The sequence below is a fragment of the Meriones unguiculatus genome, assembly GCF_030254825.1.
Source record: "Meriones unguiculatus strain TT.TT164.6M chromosome X unlocalized genomic scaffold, Bangor_MerUng_6.1 ChrX_unordered_Scaffold_30, whole genome shotgun sequence".
Lineage (NCBI taxonomy): Eukaryota > Metazoa > Chordata > Mammalia > Rodentia > Muridae > Meriones > Meriones unguiculatus.
In genome coordinates this window covers 11,648,188-11,675,689 of record NW_026843706.1, presented here as the reverse complement: position 1 = coordinate 11,675,689, position 27,502 = coordinate 11,648,188, and the positions used below count along the sequence as shown (strand labels likewise).

At 36.4% G+C, this 27,502-nt stretch overlaps 1 protein-coding gene across 7 annotated transcripts in view; it reads left to right on the top strand.

Moving 5' to 3' along the window:
- The window catches only part of Tab3 (TGF-beta activated kinase 1 (MAP3K7) binding protein 3), an 80,008-nt gene that overhangs the window by 18,674 nt on the left and 33,832 nt on the right, over positions 1-27,502 (top strand). The window contains exons 2-6 of one of the 7 annotated variants that reach the window (XM_021627812.2): positions 2,253-2,355; positions 5,967-6,050; positions 18,331-18,522; positions 23,510-24,965; positions 25,961-26,121. In XM_021627812.2, the coding sequence (XP_021483487.1) occupies positions 18,421-18,522; positions 23,510-24,965; positions 25,961-26,121 (1,719 nt within the window). In that variant the 5' untranslated portion in view covers positions 2,253-2,355; positions 5,967-6,050; positions 18,331-18,420. Of the gene's footprint in view, positions 1-2,252; positions 2,356-5,966; positions 6,051-18,327; positions 18,523-23,143; positions 23,284-23,509; positions 24,966-25,960; positions 26,122-27,502 lie in introns of those variants that run through there. The other 6 variants (XM_021627811.2, XM_060376758.1, XM_021627813.2 and 3 more) reach the window with 6 other exon arrangements.

Sequence of the window (27,502 nt, the reverse complement as noted above, 5' to 3'; positions counted from 1 at the left end):
TTGGGGCTCATTCCTGAAAAAGTCTCATTCATATGGGGGTGGGACCTCAGGAAATATCCATGTTTATATGTCAACTGGTGTAGACTTTGCAGATTTTTTACAGGCCACCATATTGCTGGGAGGTTGTAGGTATTGCCAAATTCCTATCCTGTCCCAAAGATACTTATCTTATAGCAGAGTTTTCCTGGGTCCCAGGCTCTTAAGAGTTTTTCTCCCCCTCTCCTCTTCAGTGTTCTCTAAGCTGTAAGTGTAGATAGATTATCTTTTCATTATGGTTGGTCCATTGTAGACTGCTGTCATGGCCTCTGCCTACTGAAAACAAAACAAAACAAACAAACAAACAAAAAAAACCAAACTCAGCTTTGATGTGACCTCACTGAGAGCTGTACTCATCTAGGGTTAAGAATAAGTACTTAGAACACACTTGGAAACTATATTACATAAGTAGCTTGGGAGTGGTAGGTTCTCCTCTATGGCCCGTAAACAGGTTCGGCTAGGTTGACAGTACCAAAAGTTTATTCCAATTGAATGGGTTTTGGGTACAATTGGACAGTTGTTAAATACTCCCAAGAGACAAGTGACTTACTGCAGTTTTAATAAATATTTAAATATACTGGTTTGCTTTTTTTTTAGTTTTAGGTTTTTTTTTTTTCTATATTCTGTATGAGATAATTAAAATTGTCTGTTTTCCTCCTACATTTTTCTTTTCTTATATTGAGTCAGAGTATTTCTTGTGGCCCAGGCTGGTCTTAAACTTATACTTGGATTATAATGTGGACCACCACACTCAGGCAAAATCATCATCTTTCAGGTATTACACAAATGTATTGCTTTTTTTTTCTTGAATAGCTATAATGATTCTTAGTTGGTTTCATTTTTAACTTTATGAGCGTTTCCAAATGTATACAAATAAAAAGCTCAGCAAACTTCTAATTGCTGTACATGGCAACATATTGCCATATTTGCTTTTCCCCCCATTACTTTTCTTTTTTTCAAGAACTTATAGCTTAAATACATAATTACACTCCTAACTTAATGTGCTTCTTACATGACTGCAGTAACATTATCATACAACACACCTAATAATACCCTAGCAGCAAAGGCAACACCTAGCCCATATGAAAGTTTCCCCAGTTAAGTTTCTCCATAGTTTTCTTGTGCTCTAGAGCAGCTCTCACTTTTAGAGAGTGCCATTCTGGTGAGGGTTTGTTCTTTTAGCCTCTATTTCAAATGAGCTGGAAATTATCTATCTTGTTATCTAGGTTCAGGTTATATATTTAAAAGTGTGGCAAAACCACTTGCTATCATTACCATCATACCTAAGAGCACATAATATATAATTTAGTCACTTCTGTCATTATTCGCTAAAGTTTTTCTCCATGGAAGATCTGTATTCTCCTTTACTTGTGCTGTTTGCTTAACCTGAAATCTCTTAGTTAGTTATAGGTTGTAAAATATCCTACTTTGGATATCATTGTTAAAAATCCTAGTTTGGGTAACTGAAGACTCTGCTTTCATCTTTTATGCTTTGCATTGTTTCATTAAAGCTTATGTTAAAGTAGTTGTCTTCCTTCTGCAGGAAGTTAAAAGCCACTCCCAAAATGATAGATTAGTGATTTTTGTGAGTTACACAGAAGCATCTAGTATCCTAGTTTTGGGTGAGTTATCCTTCCTGATTGAGATTGAATGGCAGAAAAAGCAAAAGAGAAAGAAAAGACCTTGTACTTACTTCATGCAGCTGTCTTGCCGTTAGGGTATAGAGAGAGCTCACTTGAGCTGTGGGAATGTACCAAGTCCTGTAATTTACTGGAGACTAAATCAGGCTCACTATGGAGTCATTGAAATTTTAAAGACTAGTGCCCTTTAAAGGGCCCCAGCACAGTTTTGTAATCAAATGCATTAAATTTTAATGACTACTTTATCTTGGGAAGCTGCAGAGACCCCCTGGTGGCTTACTCCTCTTGATAGCTTTCTTTGAAGCCAGAATCTCAGCAAAGCTGTGTCTTTCCAGTTGGCCCTGTGCCTTTGGCCCTAGAGGTGACTGATAGGAGCAGCCTATCTCAGGCAGCCAAGGAAGTTTTTCCTCAATGTTGATTAAACATAAACTTGATTCAATGAAGTTTCGTGTTGTCAAATGACCATTTACTTTTTATGATCTTTCATTTCATTGTACGTGGCTATCATTAAGTCATGCTCTTTTTAAGCCTTTCACTGTTTTAATATTAACTCTTCGGTCGTTCTTACTTTTTTAGGACAGTGTGGCCAAGATTTTTTTCAAGTTATTCACCCTGAATTATAGTGTGATCAACTTTACAAGGTGTCTTAGTTGAAGTTTTGTCAATTGGGAAATTGAAGGTAAGACGTTTGTATATCTTTGTTGATGGTGTATTGTTTTGTTTTTCAAGACAAGGTTTTTCTGTGTAGCCTTGGTTGTCCTGGACTTACTTTGTAGATCAGGCTGGCCTCAAACTCTCAGCAATCCACTGACCTCTACCTCCCTAAGTGGACAGAGGCTCTTTATTGCTCTTAACATATCTCATATTTATACCATTCCCGATAAATAACCCTTTCCTGTTAGGCATTTAAGAGCTAAGCTAGGTGATGCATGCCTATAGTTCCAGCACTTGAGATGCTGAGTTGGGTATATACTTTGAGTGCACAAGGTGAAACACCATATTCAAACCAAACCAAACGAAGCAACCTGCAGAGCAAGGCTAAAAAAAGAACAGATGCCCATGTAATTGATTTAGATTTGCTTAGGATGTCTTTCTAACATCCTAAGCAGCTACTACTGCCTGGTTAGCAGTAAAAATTCTTTGGATAATTCATTTAATGTTAGATGCTAATTTGGCCAATGGTTGGAGCTATTGGAATATACAAGACCTACCTCAAGCAATAACTAGATGTATATGGGTATATAGGTTGCCTTGATTCTCATATATCCTTTTTCCATAAGAAAACTGAACAAACAGTAATGCCAGTATCATTAACAAATAGGGTTATCAATTTTTAGTTGTATTGTAGACATTATTCTGGCTTTGAGTCTGATGGATCTGAACCAATAGTTTATGTAATGGAATCACCTTTGTATTTGTACTTTGAAATTTTTCACTGCTCTTTTCAACATATTTCCTATTATAATTATATATAAACCACATAAATATATAAATGTATATTATATATAAATAAAATATTTATATATAATAAATCATATGATTATAATAGGATGTAGATGTTGTGAATTAAGCACTAGACAAGAGACTCTGAAGCCTATTTAATATATACTGGCTTTTTAGCCAGGTTTTAAATTCCTCTTCTGTTTCGGTTATCTTTAGTAAACCAAGGGTTTACATTGGGCTTGGGCTCAGGGATTCCTTGCTTCAGTATTATGATATTGAGGTAGGTAATCCTTTGTTATCAGGAGTCTTCCTGTGCACTCTGAGATGTTTAGGAGCACTCTTGGCCTCTGCCTGACAGATTCCAGTCCATTCCTCATTATGACAACTAAAAGTAGCTCTAGACATCAGATGTCTCTTTATAATAAAAGTATTTTATTTACATTGTACACATGAAAATATCTGCATGCCATGGAACACATAAGAAGTCAAGGAATCAGTTTTCTTCTTCTGTGGTTCCAGGCTGTGTGACAAGAGGTTTTAGTTGCTAAGCCACCTCACTAGCCTGCCAAATGTCTTTTGCAGGACAGAACAATTGTTAATAGAGGTGTGTTAGAGCTTTCCTGCTCTATAATTATGTTGTTTTTATTTAAATGAGAACAGGCCCCTCTCTTTGTAGTGAAGCTTCACTGCCATTTCTCACATGAAGCTTTCTACAGCTCTCCTTCTCTTTGTCTTCCCCTAAGCAAAACTTTCTTTTTCTGACTACTGTAGCATGTCATGCCACATTGTTTATAAGCTCCAGTGTATCTTTCTGAATTTGAGGATATGGGCCTTCTTGCACTTTTAATTTCAGTTTTTCTTGAATGAACAACTATTTGGGAACATCAGATTTGCAACTTACATAAATGATGTTTTTGTTAACTTTTCAAATCCATCCACTAGAAGATTCCCACAGAACTTAAATTTCTGGATTAAGAATACCAATAGTTCATTTTAAAAATGTATACATGTATTAAAAGACAGGAGCCTCTTTATATATGTATAAAACAGCCATAGGAACACATAGGCTGTATTTGAAAGACAGAAATTAATAGCATAAGCTGATTCTGTTTTCATATAGACATTTTTATCACGTTTTTAAATTATGTGTATGTGTGTACATATGTGCCACAGCATGCCTGTGGAGGTAAGAGGACAGTTTGCAGGAGTCTGCTTTCTTATTCTAACATGTGGGAATGAATGCAGGTTATCAGGCTAAGTGCCAGGCACCATTGGTCGCTGAGTCAATCTCACTTGTCCAAAGAGGTTTTTTAATCAAGTAGAAAACTTCTAGTTATTAAAATAAGTAAACAGGTATAGCAGTATAGCAACAGGTATATTTGTATAACAAAATATACACTTTGTTATTTTCTGTTGGCTTTTTTCTTAAGAATAGCCATTGCCTAGTACATTTGCTTACTATAGAAATAGGTCATGACCCTAGCATTTGAAAAATACAAGTAATAAAATACTGATATTTTTCAGCCTCTAGAATGTGTCACTAATAGGTTGTCTTATCTTTCTTTTGAAATAATGTCATTTAGGAATTGAGCCAACAAAAATATTAGGATACCTTAACCAGAGCATATTAAATTTCCAACTACTTTGAAAGCCTATATTTTGATGTTCCTACTGAGTATTTAGTATGTATAAACTGTTGTAGCCAAAGAGTTTGTTTTGTTCAAAATTTATATTAATAAAACCTAGGAAAGAATAAAAAATTAACATATTATGTAAAGTTATGAAAGTGGTATCAACTACTTGGTTGGTTGATTATTTATTTATTTAGTTAGTTAGTTTTGGTTTTGTTTTTGTTTTTTTGAGACAGGGTTTCTCTGAGTATTCTTGGCTATCCTGGACTCGCTTTGTAGATTAGGCTGGCCTTGAACTCAAAGAGGCCTGCCTGCTTCTGCCTGTGAAAATGCTGGGATTACAGGCATGTGCCACCACACCCAGCTGGTATTTTTCATAGGCATTTAAAAGGGGAGAAGCTGTTTTTCTTGAAGTTCATGGTAGAGTAACATGATGTGGGCTGTATTATATTGGAGGTTATTGTACATGGTGGAAATACCAGTTAAGTTGGGTGATCAGTACTTGTACTTCATACTTAAAGATCATTTTTATTCAATATAAAGTGAGAAGTTTTATATATATATACATATATATATATATGTACACACATGCTAAAGTTCTAAAAATATAAATGGGCTATGATATTTTAGTTCTGTGTTTATGAAATAAAGTATACTCAGAAGATTAATTAGAAACATGTATGTATGATAGCTCTGATAGAGCCTGATACTCCAACATGATGATATAAACCTTGAATTACTGGGTTTACTGAGAATGCAGATAATTTTTAAATTACGGAAAGTATTCACTATCAAAATAAATGAATAAAGTCACTATTATCTATATAAATCAGTCTTTGTGGTATAGAAACATGTAATACCATTCCCTAAATATTTCAGTCATGCAATTAAAATGTGTTTATCATTGGTCCAGGTTTAATCTTTTCTTGTCTAAATAGAATGAGAGCTCAGGATGGTAATTTACATCCATGTACCACAAAGCCTCAAGAAAATAAGCAGCAGACCATTCTCTTGTCCTTTTGAAATGCAACTTCTTCTATGGGTCAATGTAGTATTTAATTACTACAGAAAATAATTTTATCTAAAAAGATGATTCAGCTTGTTATGATACTTGTCAAAGAGCCATCTGCCCTAAAAGGTAGTCTAGCATCTTGTCTGTCATTCTTTTAAGTCACTAGAATTAGCAAAAAGGGTAACTATCTTTACATTTTCTCAGATTTCTTGACTACTGAAAAGAAGGTCATTTCAGAGCTGGAGATGTGAATAAAAGACTCTTCCAGAACTCATAGAACATATTGAGGTATATTTTTTCTCTAATTTTAAATAGACTTTAAAATTTAAGAACAGATTTATTTCACAGAAGAATTGAGAATTTAGTACAGAGTTTCCGTTTTATACTCAGTTTATATTACCAACATCATACATTAGCCTGGTGCCTTTTTATAATTAATGAACCATTATTATTACCTGTAGTCTATACTTTATTCATATTTTCTTAGTTCTTAACCAGGTTATTTTTTTCTATTTTAAGCTTCCATACAGGAAACTATATAACATTTGGTTGTATGTCTCCCTGGGTTCCTCTTGGCTGTGACAGTTTTTCAAGACTTTTTTTTTTTTTTTGATACTATGACAGTTTTAAGAGGAATGTTGATCAGGTACTTTGTAGAGTGTTCCTCAGATCTTTCCCTTATAGAATGGTATTATATATTATTTCAGAGGAAGGCTTTAGAGATAAATTACTATTTGATGTTGTTTTCAAATCATATCCAGAGTTTGTACTATCCATATGGATTATCACAGCTAATAATGACCTTGATTTACCTGGCTGAGAAAATGTTTGCCATGTTTCTCTGCTACATTGCTAACCTTTTATCTTCATCTTGTTCTGTTTTGATCTTTGGAATGAAAGCAGTGTATATATACCGCACTTAAGGAAAGGGAAGTTATTTTCCAACTAATTGGAAGGTAAATAAGTGATCTGCATAAACTATTTGGAATTCTTAGTCATGGGTGATGTATCTCCCCACCCCCATTATTTTAGCATTTCCATTTATCAGTGTGGACTTACCAGTATTTAGTTTACACTCTGGTTCATAATCTAATATTACTTTATTTTGATGTTTTAGTTCTTTTAGCTATGGTCATTATGAGTTCATTCAGTTGTTTCCTGTGTTATTTTGACAGGATCCTATCATCTTGGGACTTTTGTTTGTTGAATACTTTTGTATTTCCTGGCACTGTAAGATGTTTCAAGCTTATCATGTAGAATCCCTGACCTAGTTCTAGGATTATGTATTCCTCTGTAGGGTTGTGATTCCTTCTGTTAAAGAGTGCTACTACAAACTTAGCTTGTTGCTAGATGTGGTCATTTCTTCTAGATGAGTGGTTTTCAACTTCCTAATGCTATGATCCTTTAAGACAGTTCCTCATGTTGTGGTGACTCCAACGTAAAATTATTTTCATTCCACTTAACTGTAATTTTGCTATTGTTATAAATCATTATGAAAATATCTGTGTTTTCCAGTGGCCTTATGCAACCTCTATGAAAGGGTTGTGAGACCTCCAAAGGAGTCATGACATTCAGATTGAGAATTTATATTTTGATTCTTCTGGCTGGAACTTAATGGTTATATTTTATACACACATATACACACACACAGATAAACATGTGTAAATATTTCAACATATAGGTTACAGATAACAAATACATAATCACTTGGGAATGTTTTAGACTTAAATTTAACACAAATATGATTTTGTTTCTAGGGTTACATTTATCTTGAAAATGTTTTTGTTGATCATTTTAATGCAAATGCTATTCTGGTTTCATTTATTGAGAGTGGACTATGTGCCACAAATCTGTAACCATTTGAACTTAGTTTTCACTATAATGAAAATCTTATAGGATGCTTATCTTGGAAATTATTGGACAAACCTTTTAGGAGAAACAACAATGATCATTTTCAAATCTCTTTTTACATACTTGTACAAAAGTCCTGAAATTGGAACCATGTTTTTGAAAGATCTGCTTTTTAAAAATTCCTCCAGTATCAGACACTTCTGGTTGCCATTTAATATGAAATGTCCAGTCTAGTACAGATACTCATGTTTCAAAGAAAGATTTGCTTGAAATATTCCTTTATGCAGTTATCAGGATCTTACCAGATAGCAGGACAGGAAACAAATAGTTAAGAGCATAGACTTCTACTTACATCCTTTGTGTAACACTGTGTACCTCAATTTTTCCCCACATATAAAGGGTAAATATAATTACCTCCCTCATGAGAGAGAATTAAATGAGGTAAAGGACTTCGCAGGTGCTTGGTATGTAGATAAGAGCTAATAACTACTATTTAAATAAAAATGTCCACTTAGGCATAAAAATGAATGGTAGTTCCAAGGCATTATGTTAGTATATATATACTTGAGTTTTGTTGACTATTATTACTTAGCTGCAACAGTCAAAAAATGAGTGAATCTTAGCTGGAGATAGTAACACACTTGTGATACCAAGATATGGAAGGTAGAGGCTGGAGCATGAGTTCAAAGCTTACAACAACATACTTCAAGACCAGCCTGAGTCACATAAAAACCTGCCTCACAGAAAAAGAATGAGTGAAAATGAGTGGTTCATTCATTTAGAAAAAAATCTTAGAAGTCCTCTCACAACAAAGCATATTTTCCTTCAAGGCTAGGAAATGCTTGCCTCACCAGTCAAGGTAGTCAGCCAGGGTATTGTTTAGTGGTCATTTGCTGCTCCTGAGGTTTCTGATGGGAAGGGCCAGTGTGGTGAATAGCTCCCCAGTTCTGGAACAGTCTTGATATAATGTTGTTTCTCACATTACTGCATCAGTATTATAATATACCATTAGACACGATAAACTGATTCATCTTCTAACACATTTTAGGTACCACAAATCTAGAAGATATGCAAATAAGTGAAGCAAGGACAAGTAGTTTTGCTGTAGTGAGGTAAATTATTTCCTGTGTTTTCTTGAATGTAGCAAGTTTTCTTGGGTTGTATTTTCCCTTCTAGTGTCTTCTGTAATGCTGGATTTGTGTGTAGGTATTGTTGAAATTTGTTTTTGTCATTGAATATCTTGTTTTCTCCGTCTATGAGGACTGAGAGTTTTGCGGGGTATAGTAGCCTGGGCTGACATCTGTGTTCTCTTAGGGTCTGCATGATATCAGTCCAGGCCCTTTTGGCTTTCATAGTCTCTGTTGAAAAGTCAGGTGTGATTCTAATGGGTTTGCCATTATATGTTACTTGGCCTTTTTCCCTTGCAGCTTTTAGTATTTTTTCTTTGTTCTGTATACTTAGTCTTTTGATTATTATGTGGCAGGAGGATTTTTTTTCTGGTCTAATTTATTAGGTGTTCTGTAAGCCTCTTGTATTCTTATAGGCCTCTCCTTTATGTTGGGGAAATTTTCTTCTATGATTTTGTTGAAAATATTTTCTGGACCTTGAATGAGGGAATCTTCTTTTTCCTCGATTCCTGTTATTCTTAGGTTTTGTCTTTTCATGTTTTCTTGGATTTCTTGGATGGTCTGTGTCAGGAATTTTTTGGATTTAACATTTTCTTTGACGGATGCATTGATTTCTACATTGTATCTTCCATACCTGATATTCTTTCTTCCATCTCTTGTAGTCTATGGGTTATATTTACCTCTGTAGTTTTTGTTTTCTTCCCTAAATTCTCCCTCTCCGTTTTTTCTTCCGTTTGTGTTTTCTTTAATTTTTCCAATTCTATCTTCAGATCTTGAGTTGTATTGTTGATTTCCTTCACCTGTTTGATTCTATTTTCCTGTTTTTCCTTTAGTTTCTTGAACTGTTTGTTTGAACATTTCTCTTTTTCTTTTATTTCTTTCAGTGATTTAATTATTTCCTCTCTAAAAGCCACAGACTGTTTGGCTGCATTTTCCCATGTATCTCATGGATGGCCATAATCTGTTTGACTTTTTCTTCTCTAATTCTTTACTTATTTTATTTGTTTCCTCTATTATCCTCTTAATCAGCATAGATATAAGGTCATCTTCTTGAATTTCAATTATGCTGGAGTATCCTGGGCTTCTTGCCCCTGGATAACTTGATTCTCTGCCTTTTATTGGTTGAGCTTTCACACTGACCTCTACCCATTGGGCTATTTTAGGTGTTGGATGTTAAGTTTCTGGTGCTTCCTGGAATCCTGGGGTGGGGGGAATCCCCTGGGCTGGAAGATGATTTTTCCTGAAGGAGGTCTCTACCGCTTTCTGCGTATCATCACTGAATGGTCTGTTTCTCAGGAATTGCCATGGCTCACCTGCTCAGGCGTATAGACCTGAGTGGTAACTGTGGTCTTTTTTAGGCGGGGTGGCTTTCCTCTCACCCGTAGAAGTCCTGGAGACAGCTGCCCTGCTGCTGGGTTTCTCGCTCTGCATTTAGTAAGTTGTTGCTGTTGTTACATTCTTTTCCAGTCACAGCCCTCTTGAAGAACCTGCTGATTCCCTAGCTGTGGGGTTTTCTCCCAACAGGGAAACGCAGTCTTTGATGCACTGGCGCCCACGGTTCTGTCTGGGATGGTGAGTTGAACATGCAGCAGGTCTCTAGGCTGGCAGCTGAGTGCTCCCCTCTGGGCCGGTAGCTGAAGGCCCCGTTCTGGCCTGGAGGCTGAAGGCCCTGCTCTGGGCCAGAGGTTGTGTGCTCCTCTCTGGGCTGGAGGTTGAAAGCCTTGCTCTGGGCCAGAGGCTGTGTGTCCTGCTCTGGTCGGGCGGCTGAGGACACCACACTGAGAGCAACAGAGGCCCTGTGCTAGGATGGCGTCTGTGCACCCACTGGTCCCCAGGACCTTTCCCATGGATTGACTGGGTCCTGTTTCTTGTATATCTGCTTTAGGTGTACACATTTTCGTATGTTTATCCTATATTATATGTCTAATATCCACTTATGAGTGAATATATACCCTTTGTGTCTGTCTGCTTCTGGGATACCTCACTCAGGATGATCTTTTCTAGTTCCTACCATTTGCCTGCAGATTTCATGATTTCATTGTTTTTAATAGCTGAGCAGTATTCCATTGTGTAAATATGCCACAATTTCTGTATCCATTCCTCAACTGAGGGACATCTGGGTTGCTTCCAGCTTCTGGTTATTACAAATAAAGGTGCTACAAACATGGTTGAGCAAATTTCCTTGTTGTATACTTGAGCATCTTTTGGATATATGCCTAGGAGTGGTATAGCTGGATCTTGAGGAAGCACTATTCCTAATTTTCTGAGAAAGCACCAGATTGGTGCTTATACAATCAAAGTGGTTATATAAGTTAACATTCCCACCTGCAGTGGAGGAGGGATCCCCTTTCTCCACACCCTTTCCAGCATGTGTTTTCACTTGAGTTTTTGATCTTAGCCATTCTCATGGGTGTAAGGTGAAATCTCAGGGTCATTTTGATTTGCATTTCTCTGATAAAGAAATCTGTTAGAAGAAAAAATGGGGAAGAGTGTTGAACTCATTGGCACAGGAGACAACTTCCTGAACAGAACACCAATAGCACAGGTGCTAAGATCAACAGTCAATAAATGTGACCTCATGAAACTGAAAAGCTTCTGTAAATTAAAGGACACTGTTAGAACGAAACGATAGCCTACGGATTGGGAATGGATCTTCACCAACCCTATGTGTGACAAAGGGTTAATATTCAGAATATATTAAGAACTAAAGAAGTTAAAAAACAACAAATCAAGTAATCCAATTAAAATGGGGTACAGAGCTAAACAGAGAATTCTTAATAGAGGAAGATGGAATGGCGGAGATACACTTAAAGAAATGCTGAGTGTCCTTAGTCATCAGAACAAGCATTGTTAAGAATACATATATTCTTAATGTATGCCATGTATGCCAAGAATACATGGCATACACCTGTAATCCCAGCACTCAGGTAGAGAGAAGCAGGTGGATCTCTGTGAGTTTGAGGCCAGCCTGGTCTACAAAGTGAGTTCAGTACAGCCAAGAAACCCTGTCTTGAAAAAAGAAATAAAAATTTTAAAAAGAAAAGAACACATGAGATGATGGCTGAGAAGACACTGATCTATGAATATAGCAGAACCTTGTTAGGATTCATTTTATTTTATGTTTCTTTAGCAGTAGTATTTGGTTTTCCCTAAGCCTATGTATGAGCTGTCTAGTCTCAGGTCCTTGGTCATCAGAGCAGTGTCAGGCATGGGTTCTATCTCATGGAGTAGGCCTTAAATACAACCAACCACACAGTGTTTGGTTACTTCCGTATCTTTTGTTCTACTATTGTACCGTTGTATTATTCAGACAGTTCAGAATTATAGAGCAGAGGGCTTGTATCTGTTTTAATGTTTACTTTTCTCTTCTGGTAGTAGGCAGAGTACATTCTTGTACCATGAACACTAGTTAGTAGGTGTGAAGGTTCTAGGTAGCACCAGCTCAACTTCCTTCTTGTATTCAATGAGTTATGTAAGTTTGTCTCCAGCAATAGGGCCTTACCATCACTTTGTGTAGGGCAGTCAATAGCCTTGGCAATAGCCTGTGTTGTTTTGGGGAGGTGGAAGGGGTCCATGAGGCCCTTGAGGCAGAAAGGGTATAAGAGCCATTGTGGATGGAAGACACCAAGGAAACAAGGCCTTCTAGAAACAACAGGACTGATACATGTATGAACTCATAGAGACTGTGGCAGCATGCATAGTTCTACATTGCCTGGGGTCTCAGCATTGAGAGGTGAAGTGGACACAAGCCCTGATCTCTACCCAGAAACTATCTTCAGTTGACAGCCACTGACAAAGAAAAAATTAGTTTTCTCCAGGATAGTCTCACTGGTTATATAAACCACTTCAAGAAGAGGGTCCATGTGCAGCAATAGATGGCCAACAAAACTTAATAGTATGCTTGTCATGTTTTTGTTTTTTATTGTTGTTGCTGTTATTTTATCTTGGGTGGTGGTATACTCCTTCAGTCTTAGCAGAGGAAGAGACAGGTGTATCTCTGTGAGTTTGAAGCCAACCTGGTCTGCAGAGCACAGTTTTCTCATACTGCTTTGTCTGTTTATTTTTGTTTTAAGTTTACAGGTCTTTTATTTATATTATGGTTTCTGATTGTGTGTTCTCCTGGGACTGCAAGTTTATGTGCATCTGTATGTGTTTCTTGTCCTTTTTCTTTGGCTCTTTTTTTTCCTGCCTTTTTTTCAATTGGTTTTCTAATGAGAATGATAAAGAATTGTAGATTTGGGTGTGTGAAGGAGTTAAAGACAAGGAAACTGTGATCAGAAAATAGTGTTTGAAAAAAATATTTTCTTTGTTTTTTTTGTTTGTTTGTTTGTTTGTTTTGGTCTTTTGAAACAGGGTTTCTGTGTGTATCCTTGGCTGTCCTAAACTCAGTTTGTAGATGAGGCTGGTCTTGAACTCAGAGATTCACCTATTTCTGCCTCCCAGAGTGCTGGGATTACAGGTGTGCCACTGTACTCACTCACAAAAAAATCTATTTTCAATAGAAAAATTAAAAATAAAATAAAATATAAGGAGTGAAAAAGTAAAACAAAAGATAAGGAATATGTAAATAATCTCATTACAAAAGGCATCTTCTCTAGGTCTGTACTTTGTATAACCTTTAAAATAAGCTAACTAGTTTGTACTAGAATTCTTTCCTTTACTCCCAGACTTCCATCTTTCCATATATCCGGAAATTCTGGCTTGGTTGATAAGTCAGTAAGAGTTCACTCTCTTTCTTTCCAGCCAGTGAGAGAAAGGATGTCATCTGTGAGTATGTATACAGGAATTGTTAATGATACCTACCAGGAACAGTGTAAAACCAAACTTTGGAGAAAGCAAATTTTGGATTTTAGTTATGAGACTGTACCCTAAGTACAGTCTCCGAATTCATTTTCTCATTTGCAAAGTATAGCTAATTATAGTTACCTTTGAAGGCATAGTTATTTAGTAAATGAGAGCTAGTAATAGAGATAAATTGAATGGAAAGTTTGTGCTGAGAGAGTGCTGTGAACTATGTGGATGGAACCTGAGCCATGGCTCTTGAAATCAGTAATTGTCTTTTCTTCTTTCTTGTAATAAGATACCTATGCTGGCTTTGTATTGTAAGAATTTCTAAGTTGGGTCGGAAAAATGACTTTTTGTTTTAGCTACTATGAAATTTTAACCCTCAGAAGTTTTTTTGTATAACTTCAGTTAAGCAGTCATGAGTTGTTTTGAATATGGCAGTCCCTCAACGGTAAGAACGTTTTTACTATTTCTGTAAATACGGGCAAATTTGATTAAAATAATTCTTATTAAATTTGTTCCATTTCTCTCAATTTCACGTAAAATCTTCTGAACACTTAAGTCTCTGGTAGGCTCTGTACCTAGTCAGTTGTATACACTGAAAAGATGTACAGGTTGAATAAATTTAACCTCAAATCTGGGGACCAAAATCTTTTCTGGATTTTAATTTTTTTTGTTACGTTTTGTACTTTTTGCACAGAGTTTATGTTTTGGTTGAATATTCCTGGTTGGAAAAACCCGAAACCTGAAATGTTCTAATACCTGAAACTGGGTGTCTCATTGGTGCTATACTCACATAGAAACAACAGACACACACACACACACACATTTGGTAGTATGTTTGGTAGTATGTTGCATACCCTTTATTGCCAAAAAGCTTCACTGTACAATTTCTAAACCTACGTATGTTTTTATGCAACTATAGTAGAGTTATTGGTGTATAGTATTCCCCTATTCAACCAATAAGCTTTAAGGACATACTAGGAAGATATATATATATATATATATATATATATATATATATATATATCATCTCCCACTTTCCTCCCAAATTTTCTTTGAATGTAGAATTCATTAATGATACTTACGTGAGTCAGTTCTGTGATAGATGCAAGTTTCCTGGCTCTGTTAGCCTGCATATTTACTATTTGGATTCTACTGTGAGTAGGGAACCTCCCTTCTAATATGTATGTATATTTAACTTTTTATCATCAGTGTGAATTCTAGGTGCTTCATTTCTATAGGCTTATAATTTATTTCTGTCCTAATATTTTATTTTTCAAATTTTTGCAGATTCGAAACTCACTTCTCATCCTCACAAATGCTTTCATCATCTTTTGATTTTGATTACTTCCCTATTTTCTGACATAACAGGGCATTCCACAGGGGTTAGAGATTTATATAAGACATCTTCTGATACCTAGAAGGTTTCAGTCTGTTTTATTTGGTGCTCCTGTAGCATTAAGCACTACCTGCGGTAGCAGCATAGTGAAGCTCCACCCCCCACCTTTCCCAGCTAGTATAGGTACAGTAGGACTGAGTAGAGGTAAGTCATGGGGAGCCTCCTTAGAAAAGATGCCACTGTGAGTGATGTGGATAGGAGCAGTAGATTTGGGAGAAGCAGTGGATAATAGGAAAGATAGCATCTGTTGTAGATACACAGTGGTCATGAGCTAATGCCCTGACATAATGCTGTGCAGACTATCTGTGCACATGATCACTCCTGGTCCAGTTTGCTTAGAATGTAACATGATCAGATTTGTATTTAAAAAAGAAAATAGTCTGACTGTAGTGTGGAGGAAAGATAAGAACATGGGAAGAGTGGTAGGAAGTTTCTATTACAATATTCTGATGTGACTTGGATAATAGGAATTAATGCTTGAATCATTACCATTTGCAGTTTAAATGTCACTGTAATTGTATTGCTTCTATCTTAAAGATAAAAATTTGTGGTATGATGGTTATTTTTTTTTTCTGGAGCTTAAGAAAGATCAGAACAGGGTACAAATCCTAGTTCATTTGACTATTCTATTTGGTTGGTTTTGTAGGATGGAGAAGTCACTGATGATAGTCTGGTTTCTTGTTTTATTACTAAATGAATAAGTATAGCATTCATTGATAAAACTGAACATTTGGGCAAGGGTTCTAGTGAGATGAGTTCATTTTGGGGTGTACCGATAATACCTTTGGATAGATCCATATGGTGTTACATACTACACAGTATCTTGTATATTTCTAGAGTACCACAGAGAGCATATTGAATGCTTAAAATACAAATTTGGAAATTATTAATCTGTATATTTTATTGAAACCTTAAGGGATATGATTATGGGTATAGGCTATAGAAAGAGAAGAGTAGGCAATGTAAAACAGTAATGGTTGAGGAGGGGGCGACAACATTAAAAAGGACAAGAGAGATGGGAAGAAAGTATACCATAGGCTAGAATGATGTCACAGTAACCACAGGCTAGAATGCTGTCACTGTATCTGATAAAAGAAGGTTCATAGCAAAAAGAAAGAAATAATCAATTGGGCCAGTAGCTGTAGAGCTTAACAGTCTAGTGCTCTGATGCCCTTTTAATATGAACTTGGTGGCAAATCATATTTCATTGGATCAGTGAGATGAACCAGATTAGGTAGGTAAGGAATGAGTCGCATAGAGTACAGGATAGCTATAAGCCAGTGTATCTGTAAGTCAGAAGTTATTTGTATTCCTCTCTTACATGGTAATTTTCCCTAATGTTTTTTAGATGTCATCTACAGAGCACTTCCTAGAAGCTTTCTTACCACTTTTACATGTACTTAGCTAGAATTGTATACGTATAGGTCTTTGAGGTCACTCTATGTACAGAGTATATGGTATTAGGCAATAGCCTTCACTTGGAAGAAGGAAGAGAGAATGAATGGGAGGGTTAGTAAAAGTCAAATTCTTACATGCAAAACAAAAGACCCTGGGATTCCCATAATGAACAACAAAATTGAGATTATTTGTTACTTAATTTTGTGTAATATGTGGTTTATATGCTTGCATGTTTGTAGGTATACAAATGGAGACCAAAGCACAATGTCCCATGTCCTGCTCTATCAGTGACTACCTTATTCCTTTGAGATAGGCTGTCTCATTGAATCTAGAGCTATCTTTGTGGTCAGAAAATCCTGTCTCCCGGGGTTTGAGTTATAGATACATACACACCCACATCGGCTCTTTATGTGGGTACCGGTACTTCAGATCAGGTCCGCGTGCTTGCATAGCAAGTGCTCTTACCTACTGAGCCATCTCTACAGCCTATGGAATTTATTTCTAATTATTCACTAAAGTATAAAACCAGCAAAAGTAATTAAATACAAAATTTTGAAGCATGTTTGTAATAAAGAAAAGATTGTGGGCTGGCTAGATGGTTTAGTATCTAGTTGACCACAAAACCTGAGGAATTGGATATGATCCCCAATACCTACATGGTGAAAGAAGAGAACCATTTCCTTAGAGTTACCTTCAGAAGCCTCTTCACATACCTTGGGTCATGTGTGTATGCACACACACACAAACACGCACACACATATGAAAAGAGAGAGAAGACTAGAGAGGTGGCTCAGCTGTTAAGAGCAACTATTGCTCTTGCAGAAGACCAGATTCAGTTCCCAGCACCTGAACAGTAGATAAAAATCACGTCTAACTTCAGTTCTTGGGAATCTGTTGTGTTCGTCTATCTTTGGCAGGTAGTAGGCACACATGTAGTGTATATACATACATACATACATACATGTAAGCACAATATTCACACAAAAATAAATCTCTAATAAAAAAGAAATAGAATATATATGTGGCTTAGACGTGTGTCTTACAGTTTTGGCTTCTACATTTTCTATACAGATGTTTATTTTCATGTTTTCCTTAGCCATCAAGTCACTGAACACAGCAAAAATATGAAATTTACAGTATGCACTAGGTAATGATAATTATAGATTAAGAAACTCATTGGTTTATTGACCTGTGATGCCACCATTTGATTTATGAAACATTTGTTTTGGTAATTGTCTTATTTATTAGGTACTTAATCTGAGTAGTTCTAGGGACAGCTGAGGGACCATTTGATTATCTAGACACTAGTCACACATCTTGCATGTTTACTAATTGTTCCATTGGCATCACAACTATGGTAATGCCTTGGCAGCCAGGTCTGGCTAATAATGAGTCTCCAGCATCAGTTTGAAAGCAAAGTTGATACATTTTCATTTGTTTTCCCACTTTTTTTTTCATTTAGATAGAGGATTTCCTTGACATGAATTTCAAATTCAAATCTTTTATTTTCAGAGTATAGGGAGAAGAAAAATCAAACTTTAAAAGTTTCTCAGTGCTATTATTGTCAGGTCCTTATTTCTTTATTCATTATTCCAGGTATCAGAATGATGTATCTGCCTTAGAGGAGTGATGTGATAGACCTTAGAAAACATGAATGATTGTACAGAAGTAGAATTTCTCAAGGCTAAAAAAGTCTTGTTGGATAATAATAATAGTAACAATAATAATAGCAGTATATTACTGTATGCTTTTAATCTGTTGCTTTATGCTTTCCATCATTAAAATTAAACTGAAGATTTTGGTTTCTCTGTTTTGGTTGTTTTTTTTTTTGTTAACACTAATTTCATTGGCTATGTTACATCAAAAGAAAGAAATTAAATTTGTCCATTTTCTAACATTGGGCCTAGGTATAATTATTTCAGATTTTTATTTTAATAAATTGATGGTGTCTGAATAAGGTAAAATATGGAATTAGACTCAACCAAACTTTTATTTCTTTTAGTAGAAAATGACAGAGGTGTTGGAAGATTATTACTTTTGGAAGGCCTGTTAATATCCATTTCCTAAGAGACACTTGACCAACATTTACTCTGGCATGGCGCAAAGCAGTCCACAGCTTGATATTCAGGTTCTCCATGATCTCCGACAACGTTTTCCAGAAATTCCAGAGGGTGTGGTATCTCAGTGCATGTTACAGGTACATTTCCCACCAATGATGGTAATATAACAATAATGTTACAGTTTTCCTTGTTAGAGTTGGTATTGTGTTTTGGTAGTGCATGTTGTAGGCGTTCTCAAACTTGGTGTTGTTGATATTGTGGGGTAGATAATTCTGTGTTGCAGGGACAGGGTCTGCCTTGTGATTGGTATGCTCTTTATCATCTTCTCTGAGCTCTACCCATCTAACAGTATCATCTTTATAATTTTGACAATAGAAAATGACTTTATAAATTGCTAAATATTCCATGAGGGATACAGTCTCACCCACTTAAAATCCTCTGGTATTGGGAAGAATAAGCACATGTAATAAAAAAAAGATGCTCCAGCAAGAAGAAACAGTGGGTAAAAGGTACTTGTTGCCAAGCTTAATGTCATGAGTTTGTTCCCTGAGAACAACGTGATATATATTTATGTATAAAACCTACTTCCACATGTTTCTCTGACTTCCACATGGAATCTTCCCTCTGCCAATGAATAAATAATTTTCAAAGGTGTTGCCATTGATTCTTGAATCTTTAGACTTCATATTTTTCTTTGGTTCACTCCTAGAAATCAAGCCCTGGGTTTCATAAATGCTGGGGAAGCTCTTTTTCTCAGAACTGTACATCTAGTTCCCAGAGTTTTATTTTCAATCCCAAACTTATGTCAACTTCTATGGAAGTAACCTATGCCTCAAGTCTACTTTAAAACCCCTTAACTCCCTTTCTTCATTTTTTTTTTTTTTTTAGTTAGTAAGTCCTTACTAAATTTAAATGTAAGACCACTTTTGTCCAGAAACATTTCTTTGTCTTGTTCTCAACCCTGAAATCTTTTATTTCTTAGTGACAGACTGTATTTTTACTCAAGAGACAACAGAAGAAGAATACCACTTTGTTGTCTCGTATGATCCTTCATTATAGCTCAGTGTTATAGATTGTAACACATCCCTATTTGGTTGACATTAGAAACAGTACATGATACACAGATAGGCATGTTCGCAATCCCTTATTGCAGTGCAAGAAGCTGAGAATTAACCCAAAGCTATGTATAAGGAAAGTCAATTGCAAGTAGAAAACAGACAACCCAGGGATTTCTGTTGTTTACAAATCCTTTACTAGGTCTTGGCCTTTGAGACCGAGGTTATTTTCTTGTAGGAGGTTGTTTTGCTAACGTTTTCCCAGTCAAAACCTCAGCTCTTCAGGTCCATTTTTGTTTGTGGTTAAGAAAAAGCTAGTTCCCAGTGCAGTAAAACTAAGCCAGACTTGAATCTTCTAGTGAAACTGTTCTCCAGATTTGATTTTCTTTACCTATCTTAGGGTCCCTTCTAGCTCCAACATGGTTATAACTTATTTAGCTTTTCATTATTTACATTATCATGGCCACTTAACTAAAGGAGAATGTAAAATTCAGCTCAGTGAGCACTGTCCTATATCCTTACTTTTTCTTTGACACTAACAGAATGTTAGTATCAACATTGACCACCTACTGTCTCTAGGAAGTACCTATTTTAAAGCTCTAAGTGATGGCACATGACTGTGATCAGGAGGAAGGAGTGCTGTAAATTCGTAGTTAGCTTGGGCTATGTATCAAAACTGTCTGAATTTCCACCACCCAAAAAGCATTTGTGTATACAGTGACATACATGTACCTAGTAGTTTGCTTTTGAAACACAGACCTTAAATCCCCTCTGGACTACCTTCCTATAATTTACAACACTTTTTAGAAGTATGATACTTTGTTTCCTTAGTTCTTTTAGGAACAAAATTTTTTTTTGTGTATGTAGGTGTATGTGCAAGGGCCACAAAAGGACATTATTTGACCTACTCTGTCATTTTTTTTTCAGTTCATTCTTTTTAACTCAAGTTCTCTCCAAACTAAGCTGATGATCAGCATGCCTCAGCATTCCTCTTTTTTGCTTCTTTTGGCACAGGGGTTACAGGCACATACATATCCATACACAACTTTTTAAGTGGGTACAGAAATCCCAACTCAGGTCTTTATGCTTACACAGCCAGTGTGCTTACTCACTGAGCAATGCAGTTCTCCATACATAGCCTTCTTAAGTATTGTTACCTGTTACTGAGCCAGTGGCCTAGGCATGGAATCCCAGAAACTTGGGAGAATAAAATAAAAGGATTGCAAGTTAGAAGACACTCAGGGGAACTTAATGAGACCCTGTTCCAAAAATGATAAACAGGGCTAGGGATATAGTGTAGTGATAGAACTGGTGTAAAATCCTAGGTTCGGTCTCTAGTTCTGCATAAACAAACAATAACCTTTGACTACAACTGAACAGCTTCAGATTCTGTTTACTCTTTGACACATTTATTCATTTCTTTTTAAAAAATTTAGCAAGTCAGTATGACATTTGAGTCTACTCTGTAGTATTGTTTTTTTAATTTTTTTATTTATTGCAATTTATTCACTTTTTATCTCAGCTATATAGACCCTTCCCTCATTCCCTCCCAATCCCGCCTGCCCTCCCCCTTTTCCTCTCATGGCCCTCCGCCAGTCCACTGATAGGGGAGGACCTCCTCCTCTTCAATCTGTCCGTAGCTTATCAGGTCTCCTCAGGACTGTGCATTGTCTTCCTTTGTGGCCTGGTAAGGCTGCACCTGCCTCAGAGAGGAGGTGATCAAAGAGCCAGCCACTGAGTTCGTGTCACAGACAGCCCCTGTTCCCCTTACTAGGAAACCCACTTGGAGACTGGGCTGCCATGGGCTACATCTCTACAGGCATTCTAAGTTATCTCAATGAATGGTCCTTGGTTGGAATATCAGTCTCAGAAAAGACCCCTGGGCCAAGATTTTTTTGGTTCTGTTGCTCTCCTTGTGGAACTCCTGTCCCCTCCAGGTCTTTCTATCTCTCCTTTCTTTCATAAGATTTCCTGCACTCTGCCCAATTTTTGGCTATGAGTCTCAGCATCTGCTTCAATACCCCGCTGGGTACAGTCTTTTAGAGGACCTCTGTGGTAGGCTCCTGTCCTGTTTCCTGTTTTCTCCATCTTCAGGTGTCTATTTTGTTTGCCTTTCTGAAAGAGGATTGAGCATCTTACAGTAGTTCTATAACAATAATACTCCCATAGTCTTTATTTGTGTTTAAATTTTTTCCTTATATTTACTCATATATTTACTTTGGGTATGCTTGTGAATATGTTGACAGTCTAGCTTTTTATTGTTTGAATTAGTATCCTTTTTGTAAGATTACTAGTAAGCTCCCAGATTTGCTACGTAAAGCATAAGGTTTCAAGGCTGTTCACAACAAGCTAAATACTAAAGTATGTTCTTCCTTAATCTCATACATTTGTTAAAATTTTGAAATAATTTATTTTTTTCCAGTATCTGTCACTGACACATTCTAGTTGGCAGTCAACCTGAAGTCTTTGGCTCCAGGTTTGCTTTATTTTTATTTTTAAATTATCTTATGCTTATACATGTGTGTTTGTACCATGTATATGCCTAGTGCCTATGAGGCCAAAAGAGGGCATTAGATCCTTGGGACTAGAGTTAGAAGGTTGAAATCCACCATGTGAGTGCTGGGAATTGAACTTGGGTCCTCTGGAAGAGCAGCCAGTGCTCTTAACTGCTAGGCTATCTCGCCAGTCACTCCATATTTGCTTTTAATAAATAGCTTCTCATTCTTGCTCAGAATGATTTCAGGTAGGACATGAGAATTAATTTTGCAATTTAATTTTTCCTAATATTCAATTAGTATTTTTTTTCTGTAGTACTTTTGAAGTATTTTGTGTAAGGAAAATAAAATTACCTGTCTTTCCATGAAGCAAAATCTTCAAATTTTTTAGATTTCATTTTGTGGATGCTTGCTTGACTATCGCTTTGTTGTTTTTTTTTTTTTTTTTTTTTTTTTTTTAAATTAACTTCCTAAAGTTTTAACTTAGTAATGTCTTTTGGCCACACATTCTTTCCTTTGAAATTACTGTGTAGAAAGAATACTGAGACTTTAGACCCGAGCCGTGAATTGTTTGTGTGGTTAGCTAGTTCAGTGCCTCTTATGAAGCCATGCTACTTCCCAGCCTTCTTTTTTTGTGTCTGGCGATGTGAGTGGACCTGTAGATAAACTCTAAATTTGTCTGAATACTAGTCCTGCTGTAGGCTTAATGTTTATTTGATTCTCTGCAGAAGTAAGGTATTTCTTTTTATTTTTCTGTAAAATGCACTTATATATAATAACATTTGTGCACTTATATATAATAACATTTATGTTTTAATTACAGAGAAAGTCATGTTAATTAAATTTGTTAATTATTTCAAAGTTGGTGAATAATGTATTTTACTCTAAATAGTTGAAAGTTCTGTATTTAATGGAACCTGAGTTATAATATTTTTAAATATAAACTAAGTAGTTGATTCCTATCCACTTAAATGTCTAAATGACAGTTACTATCTGCACATAACTAAAAAGCTATTCCAAGTTTGTACCAGCTGAACAGCAATTTAATACAGGGTAAAGTTTTATGAGGATAAATTTGGATAAAACAAAAGTAAAGACTGTGACGTTTTAATGCTTATAATCTTCAGGAGTATTAATTTTTTTGTTTTGTTTTGTGGTTATGGTGCTTTTGTAAACTAAAGGATGGTTATTTTCGTTTTTATCAGGTTAAACATTAATGCTGGATGTTACAACAATTGTGGTGATTCCAAGAGTAGCACAACATTTTAAGTTGTTGAGCTGCAACCAGTATAAAATGAGTCCTGGATTTGGAATGAGAAAACTTGGGGTTGAGTCACAATGTTCATTAGTAGGTGCTTTATTTTTTTGTAGCAGTAGTGGTAGTATTAGTAATGTGAGCTAAATCTTTATACTCTGAATTGTTTAATATTCCTTCTATAGGACAGATGACCATGACGGTTTTTATGGTTAAAATACTCCTCTCGACTTATTCTATGACAGTATTTATGTTACTGACTTCTAGTCGTAAGCTTTGTTAATTTTATCAATGTTGTTTGTACAATTTTCTCCCATAGAATAACAACAATCTAGAAGCCTGTTGCCGAGCCCTTTCCCAGGAGAGCAGCAAATACTTGTATATGGAATACCATAGTCCAGAAGACAATAGAATGAACAGAAATCGCCTTTTGCATATTAATCTGGGTATCCATTCTCCTAGTAGCTACCACCCAGGAGATGGAGCTCACCTCAATGGTGGTCGAACACTGGTACATAGTTCAAGTGATGGACATATTGATCCTCAGCATACAGCAGGCAAACAGTTGATATGTTTAGTTCAGGAACCACACTCAGCTCCAGCTGTCGTGGCTGCTACTCCAAACTATAATCCATTTTTTATGAATGAACAGAACAGAAGTACAGCTACTCCTCCTTCACAGCCACCTCAGCAGCCATCTTCCATGCAAACAGGAATGAATCCATCTGCTATGCAAGGGCCTTCACCACCACCACCTCCATCTTACATGCACATACCTCGGTATAGTACAAATCCAATTACTGTTACAGTGTCCCAAAACCTCCCTTCTGGACAGACTGTACCAAGAGCTTTACAGATTCTTCCACAAATTCCAAGCAATCTCTACGGATCTCCTGGTTCTATTTATATTAGACAGACATCTCAGAGTTCATCAGGAAGACAGACTCCTCAAAATGCTCCATGGCAGTCCTCACAACAAGGTCCAGTGCCTCATTACAGCCAACGTCCTTTACCTGTTTATCCACATCAACAGAACTATCAACCTTCTCAGTATTCTCCTAAACAACAGCAGATTCCCCAGTCCGCTTACCATTCACCGCCTCCTTCTCAGTGTCCTTCCCCCTTTAGCTCTCCACAACATCAAGTACAACCATCCCAGCTGGGACACCCAAGCTCTCATGTGTTTATGCCACCTAGTCCTTCAACTACTCCACCCCACCTATATCAACAAGGACCTTCTAGTTATCAGAAACAGGGAAGTCATTCAGTAGCCTATCTCCCTTACCCAGCATCTAGCTTACCCAAAGGTTCCATGAAGAAGATAGAAATCACAGTTGAACCTTCTCAACGACCTGGGACAGCAATAACTAGGAGTCCTTCACCCATCAGTAATCAACCATCTCCAAGGAACCAGCACTCACTGTATACCGCCACCACGCCACCTTCAAGTTCTCCGTCAAGAGGGATATCTAATCAACCCAAACCTCCATTTAGTGTTAATCCTGTATATATTACATATACACAGCCAACTGGACCTTCATGTGTTCCATCACCATCTCCTCGGGTGATACCAAACCCAACCACAGTCTTTAAAATTACTGTAGGCCGAGCAACAACTGAAAATCTTTTAAATTTAGTGGACCAAGAAGAACGCTCTGCAGCACCAGAACCTATTCAGCCTATTTCAGTGATACCAGGCTCTGGGGGAGAAAAAGGGAACCACAAGTATCAGAGGAGTTCTAGTTCTGGGTCAGATGACTATGCCTATACACAAGGTAAATTTTAGACTGATGCAATTTAGTATTTATAGTCCTGTGTGGTCATTGATTGAAAATAAAATACTGTTTGCTATTTATTTTCAATTAAATGCTTAGTATGTATTAAATGTTGAGTGGTAGCATTACCACGAGTAAAATTAGTTTCACAGTCATCTATTGATTGTTTTAAAATATGAAACTGCAAGTGTGATCATTATAACCTAAAAATACTTTATTGGAAGACATCATTTATTGAAGAAAAATATAGACAAATATAATGAGTATTGTAAAAAGATGCATACCATTGGACTATGATTTGTCAGCTCAAAGAATTTGAGTCTTCTAAACAGGGTTAGAAGAGCATAGTGCTACTTATTAGTGATACTATAAGAAGTGGAATTAATGAAGAAAATTTGTGTTGTCAATGAAATGAAGTTTAAAAAGTGTATACAGATTCTTTCAAATTGTACTGGAATATATGAGAGTTTAGCATTCTTTCAATACTTAAGAAGAAAAGTGATAATAATTGTGATTCAGAATGCCTGATGTTAAGCCTTGTGTTTGTGTGTGTGCATGCGCGTGTTTGTGCATGAAAATGTGGGCCTGCTGTGACACATGTGGAGGTCAGAGGACCATTCGGAGGAGTCAGTTCTCTCCTGCCACCTTGTGGAATCTGGAGATGGAAGCCAGGCCTGCATGCAAGTGTGTTTACCTGCTGAGCCATCTCACTGGTCCTTAAGTATTTTAACACATACAAGTATAGGTAATGAGGCTCTCAGGAAAACAAAGTGTGACAGAATAAGAGGTATGAACAGGTGATGCCATTTTGGTGGCAGTTTAGAGCTAAATTAAAGCAGAAATAGATGTGGCACCGTGTTACTAAGACCTTAAGAGTAAATGCTGAAACCCAGATCAGATGAGTCTTCTGTTCACTAACAGTGCATGTAGAAATTCTCCTGTTATTTATTTGCTTGATGTTATTTTCTGCAATGACTTTATCTGTAATGCTATAGCCTTGCTGTTACATCAGCGAGCAAGAATGGAGAGGTTAGCAAAGCAATTGAAACTTGAAAAAGAGGAGCTGGAGCGGTTGAAGGCTGAAGTAAACAGTATGGAACATGACCTGATGCAGAGACGGCTCAGAAGGGTCAGTTGCACCACTGCAATCCCCACGGTAAGTGATCTGTTGATCTGTTGCAGTATAGTGATAGGAAAATATGGACATTCTCTGACAAAACCACTAATTTTTCTTTTAAGTTCTGTTCCTAGCTAAAATAAAATAAAAATGAATGCAGGAGATTTGGCACCAACATTTCTTGTCAGATTAACTAAGTGCTTTGAAACCTTTGCACCTACACAGGCTCATGATTATTTTCAAAGACTGACAGTTATAGAGTATAGCATTTATTAGAAGAACATATGATAACAGAAGGCTTCATAAATTATTCTTGCAAGTATAAGCTGTATATTTTCTTAAGTGTTTCAAGTGATTATAGATAAGCTAAAAACTAATTTTGAAAAAGTATTGATGGTAGGGTGTGGTAGTTTCATTGTATATAACTGTAGAAACTGAGATGTTCAGTATGGACCATTAATGATCTTAAAGGAAAATACCCTGTTAAAGAGTTTATTTCTAGCCTGTTGGTTAATGTAGTTGAATTCTAATAATGTCATATGACTTTGAAAATTACAAAATCTATCTCCTATGTCATGTCACCTTTTCTGTGATTTAATTGATCTTTTCATTATTCACTGTCCATGTATTCTGTATGTTTGTGTGATAGGAGCTTAGTACCTAGTTGCAGTGAAAAGAAGGAGACTTCAGTGGTAATTGCTGTATTTGCTCAAGGCAATGAAGGAAATCATATATTAACTGGTTTATGAGTCTACTCTGTGTACTTCTCTACTTTCTTACATCATCCCGGAATGATCTTCCAAAGCTTCAACTGTGTAAATCCTGTCTGCCTTCAATGGACTTCATTTTCTTCCCCTCTCTAAACCTGGGGTGATATGGCTCTGGAATGTAAATGTAAGGCTTTTTGTCCTCAGGATGGCTGCAGATATTTTTTGGAGAGATTGCCCTGCATTGTAGATAAAGAAAAAAGAGGAAGTTATTTTTGGAAGGAAAAGAATACAGGGTAATTAGGGTTTAAAGTAAAAACAGTCTTACTTTGAAGTTTTCTTGCTTAGGCCTGAAATTTCTAATGACTTTACAGAGGTTAATGTGCATAAAGGTAGACTAGCGTGTAGATCTTGAACACTGTTTCAAGGTGCTTGAACTTTATTCTGTTGTTACAGGGAACAACTGGGTTTTTTGAAAAGGAAGAAGATTCTTGAGAAAGGCATATTCAATAAGTTAATGACTTTTTCTCGTATTTAACTATATTCCTCATTTTAGGCAATGGTAGAAGGTGGAGCTTTAGTTGCATAAACCACTGGAAAATTTTCAAAGCTAAATGTAAGAGTAATGTTAATGTAAATCAAATATCTTTCTGATTTTCACTATTTAAAATCTTCATTGATTCCTCTGTTCAGGGAAGCTAGCAAAAGGTATT